This window comes from Pseudoliparis swirei, chromosome 4, assembly GCF_029220125.1.
Source record: "Pseudoliparis swirei isolate HS2019 ecotype Mariana Trench chromosome 4, NWPU_hadal_v1, whole genome shotgun sequence".
Taxonomy (NCBI): Eukaryota; Metazoa; Chordata; class Actinopteri; order Perciformes; family Liparidae; genus Pseudoliparis; species Pseudoliparis swirei.
The window spans coordinates 27,301,478-27,306,614 of record NC_079391.1 but is presented as its reverse complement, the minus strand read 5'-3'; the positions used below and the strand labels follow the sequence as shown (position 1 = coordinate 27,306,614).

Here is a 5,137-nt window from a genome sequence, read left to right as displayed (position 1 = left end):
TACCCAGGAGCATATCTTTATTGACTACAAATATGCGTATACAGTCTAGACATACCCGTCTTACATTTTGATCAAACTGTTAACTACATCATCAGAATGGACGAGATCTTGTCATGTCCACCAGCAGCTACTGTAGTAACATCAACTCGATAGCTCTGCTGGTACAAATATGAAAATATATGAGAAGAAAAACACACCGACTGAGAACTTCATCAGCCAAACCTGCTGGTTTCACACCGGTTACAGGAATGGCGTCATTACAAGCTTTCAACGCCCACATTAATGAATCCCTTTGAAGGTGAACTAAGTAAATAACAGTTGAAAACGGGAGAGATGCAATTAATGAAGCCAACTGATCAACACCCACTAGAAATATGGAGCAGGTTTAAAAAACTAATATAACATATTGGTGATATATCTTAGGGTTTGTGATATTGGCAGCTTGGTTTAGTCAGTCAGTGTGCGCATCAGGATGTCAGAGGTCAGAGGTCAAACAGACCAACGCCTCTGACCCTCTTTACCCTCATCCACCAGATGACGGCGCTCTCCTGCCAGGCCTCCAGGCGCAGGAGCTTCCTCCCTGTCCGGTCAAGGGGTTGTAGTCTGAAACACAGGTGGGAGAAATTAAGATTAAGATTAAGATGGATGAATAGAAATGCTCATTGTGTGTTGAGAGCATGTTGACGACTTCTCCGTGTGACCGGCACAAGACAGGAAGCATACAAATATTTGAGACTGAAGAAAATGTCTCACTAGAGACGAGAATCAGAAGAATCTGTTGCTTATGACCAAAATCATCAATCTCAAGTTTCAAATTTCAACTTTCAAGTTTCAAGTTTTTATTGTCACATCCCCTTTTATACAAGTATAATCGGTTTGTGAAATTCTTATGTGCAAAACACCCGACAGCAGTAGCAGACTAAAAAAAGAATAAGAATGAGAATAAACTATACAATATCCACACAAAAAAGAAGAAAGTATTAACAATATATATATAAAACAATATAATAGAATATACATCATGACAATATATATATATAAAACAATGTAATAAAATATACACTTTTTTGAGACAATATATATATGTATATACATACAATATATATATATATATAAAACAATGTAATAAAATATACACCATGGCCATAGATATTCACAGAATATGTTCTGGTGTATAGTGTTAATGAGGGTCTCAGTCCTTGTTCAGCAGCCTGATGGCCTGACTGAAGAATCTGTTATCTGCGTCATGTCCTGCCAAGCAGCCTAAACCAATCCATCGTAAGTAAGAACACGTTTGGCGCACGCACACGCACACACACACACACACACACACACACACACACACACACACACACACACACACACACACACACACACACACACACACACACACACACACACACACACACACACACTTTATTTTTAACTGCTAATGCTGCAGCAGTGTCCTCCTACACTGTGACATCATTGTTGGAGGATCAATTCAATTGAGTTTATTTTTTGTCGCTCAAAAATCACAAATGTGCCTTTTCGGGCTTTACAATCTGTACACAGACAGGTGTGTGTTTACAGGTCGAACAGAGCCCACTTCTGGAGTTACTCTTAGTGTGTGTGTGTGTGTGTGTGTCGAGTGCTGTTCTGTTGAGATATACCATACAGAGTTTATGTTCTAACTGTGACCCCAATGACAATGAGCTTCATGTTAACGTTTATGTGAAATATTGTACATGAGTTGATGCAACTCGTTCACATCGTGTTTTCACTTCATGGAAGTTAATTCTAACATTTTGGTCTCATAAAAATTTCTTGGCGTCACCCCCACGTGTCAAGTCTGACCGCAAAAAAAAAAAAAAAAGGGTCACGGTGACGTGGCACCCTTATTATATACAGTATATGCCAACAACTGATGTTAATGGAGGTTACATTGAGTTACATTATAATGCATTTATGATCTGTTCAGTAAATATTAATTGAAAGTAAATGCTAATGTAATCATGATGTCATTTTGTAAAATGTAGTTTGTACGAAACATAAATCCAGTTGTTTGAAGGAGATGTTTTCATATTAATGTACAACAGATATTAGAGATGAATAATGACCTGATTATCGTCTTAACACAAGCTCCAAGCAGCTTATAACACATTAGTATCACTACTAATGTCAATAATTTGTAAATCAATAAAATTACAATCTTTTATTTCCTAATCATTTGAATCGTTTGCTTTTATGTTAATAAACACAAAAGATGACCTGATCACAATTGGGATGTCGTATAGTTTAAAATGACGCAGTGATGTTATGACTGTGCTCCAGCTGCTGTCATGTGACGTACATACCCTCACTGCGAAGTGGCTTCTTGTCCGACTTTGGTTTGGACGCGGTCGTTGATGAGTCGGCCTCTTCGGTGGTCTGCAGAGATATGCATTCATCAGATATACATTCATCAGATATGCATTCATCAGATATTACAGCCAGGGACTCCGACCTCATGTAGTTAGCCTTACTTAACATTCTTTACAACCTTTGACCAAATCACAGTCTCATACCCAAGCAGTCTTCTAAAGCAGTGATCAATTACACTGATTACTATTACAAGAAATCTCAGAGAATCAGAGGACGAATGGATCTTAAACCTGCTGACACCCAACACTATGCGATGTCATGTCGGTCTCGTTCACTTTGAAAGTCCTCAAAACACGGAACAGCTTTTATGTTTTGGCATTTTTGATGAGATGCCAGCAGGGACTGAGTCATGGTTTTGCACGTAAACACATTGCTCTATGTTGCCTCAGCCAGTACGTTCCCTCAGCTCTACGTTCCCTCAGCTCTACTTTCCCTCAACCCATAAATTCCCTCAGCTTTATGTTGCCTCAGCCAGTACGTTCCCTCAGTTCTATGTTGCCTTAGCTCTACGTTCCCTCAGCCCATAAATTCCCTCAGCTCTATGTTCCCTCAGCTCTAGGTTTCCTTAGTACCTCCTGTGGTGTCATGCCATTGCTTGACAGGCCCATTATTCTGAAACCCCAATACTACAACAAGTGCACAAAATACTAATCAATACAGTTTGAAGGAATAAACATGAGACTGAGCAAGGCTTCAGATTAAAAGAACTGTAATAAAAGAATAAAGCTTTCGATGACTAAACTCACCCGAGACGTTTTGCCGCTTTTAAAACTTCTTCCCGGTTGCATACTCTCCCATAGCTCGATTTTCTGCCTCCTCTTCTCTTCTTCTTGCTGTTTACAGAATACAACACATTTAGGTGGTCTGACACCATCTCTCTTTCAAACATTTAATTTTATTTATTTCACTCTGGCACCTGTCTTTGCTTCTCTTTGAAGATTACAGCTTTGGCATCAAGCTCCTGTTGCATCTTCATGCGAGAAGCTTCCATGCCTTCTTGTCTTTTTGCCACCAACGCTGCATCTTTATGAGAATTTTTTTTTTAAACAGTAGAAATTAGAACACACAACCTTTCACAGACATGTTTTGGATTCACATTCCATTTATCTGGTGTCATAGAAATTGTTGAGGACAGTTAAACCTTTACATTTAAAATTTTAGAGATGTGAAAATATAGTGTTTGTGATGAGGGAACGGTCTCTGCTATGGAACATTGCAGCTGTCGAGGTTCATCTTAGTTTATGGCATATTAAAGAAATCATATTTTTAACAAAATAATAACTGACTCAATGAAATGCTAAATGTTACGTCAGAAACCCATCATTAGAAGGAAGTCGGGCCTTGCGTGCTCTCATTAATTTGGTATGCAGTGAACATATATTGTGTTGGTTTTAAAACATATTACAATAAAAAGTGAATTCCTGGTGTTATAAATCGATTTCAATCAATTTAATTGATTTGTTGTTGCAGACCTAGACTGGAACCACAGTAGATACCAGATGCATCCATCAGATGAAATGATATAGCCTTCTACTGAACCATCATATGAGTGTGATTGTGTTTGTGGCCCTTGACTCATCATTTATCCTTTGGAGCAGGTATGTATGTCAACAGGTCCCGGGAGGTGCTGGTGCTGACCTTGCAGTGTTTGTTCGGGTGAGCTGCTGGAGCTCCTGCTGGATATCCTCTTGCTCAGATACTGGATGAGCAGGTAGACGACAACAGTCCCAACCAGCAGGTACCATCCATACTGGGACAGAAGCTCTCCTACTGTTGGAGGCAGGAACAGCTTTCTTTATATGCCATGTGCGAGAATATTTACAATTAGGGTTTAATAACCCAGATCACATTTCTAAAACAAAACTGATGACAAAATATATTGGTTAAGTTATGAGAAACTACAGTCACTCACAAATAAAACTAGGACTATTTCCAGCTCCTTTGATGATATGAACCCATAAAGATAATCATATTTAAACGGTCATATATTATTATAATAATCAATATAATCACAATAAAGATGTATCCTGTATTGCTGTTTGAGATACTGTACATATACACCGACTAGAGTGTGGAGGAATAGTATTAGATAGATACAACTATGTTTCTCGCAGTAACGAGTTGGTAGAAGACGTAACGTTACGTCACCTCATGAGACTGCACGTCTTTACCAACCTGAGTGTGACGTTCAAAACAAATAACGTAGCTAGCTAACTACAAGGATTAACTACCAAAACACACTTTAGTTTACCACTAGTTAAATACGTAGCGTTAGTAGTTTCCAGCTAGTAGTTAGTTGACTAGTAGTTTACCTCTAGTGAAATTATATGTAGCGATAGCAGTTTACCTCTAGCTTAGTTAAATACGTAGCGTTAGTAGTTTACAGCTAGCTAGCGTGAGTTAAATACGTAGTGAGTTAGTAGTTTATCTCTCGTTAAATAACAAGTACTGCATCATTTATTAAACTGTTAGTTGCTCTTATCTTAATTATCATGTCACGTTACCAAGCAGGCTCACGGAACTCAGATCCTGGTTGTCGAGGGGTGCCTTCTCCACCAGAAAAGGCGAGTTTTCTTCTTCGACATCTGTGATCTCCACATCGTCCATTTCAGTAACGCCGTCTGTTAGAATATCCTGTAGAACTATGATATATATATATCCGGCGTTGAGCAGCAAACGTTATCGCCTCCTGAGTTACATGCCGTGCTGGGAACCCTTCCCCGTGTCAACCATC

At 38.9% G+C, this 5,137-nt stretch overlaps 1 protein-coding gene across 1 annotated transcript; it reads right to left on the bottom strand.

The window, feature by feature from the left end:
- On the bottom strand, positions 1 to 5,137 carry selenos (selenoprotein S). Its single transcript, XM_056412025.1, has 6 exons — positions 4,908 to 5,137; positions 4,042 to 4,173; positions 3,320 to 3,426; positions 3,150 to 3,236; positions 2,337 to 2,409; positions 1 to 603 (listed from the first exon to the last, which is right to left on the bottom strand). The coding sequence occupies exons 1-6, from the start codon at positions 5,008 to 5,010 to the stop codon at positions 524 to 526; spliced, it is 582 nt and encodes a 193-aa protein (XP_056268000.1). The 5' UTR covers positions 5,011 to 5,137; the 3' UTR covers positions 1 to 523.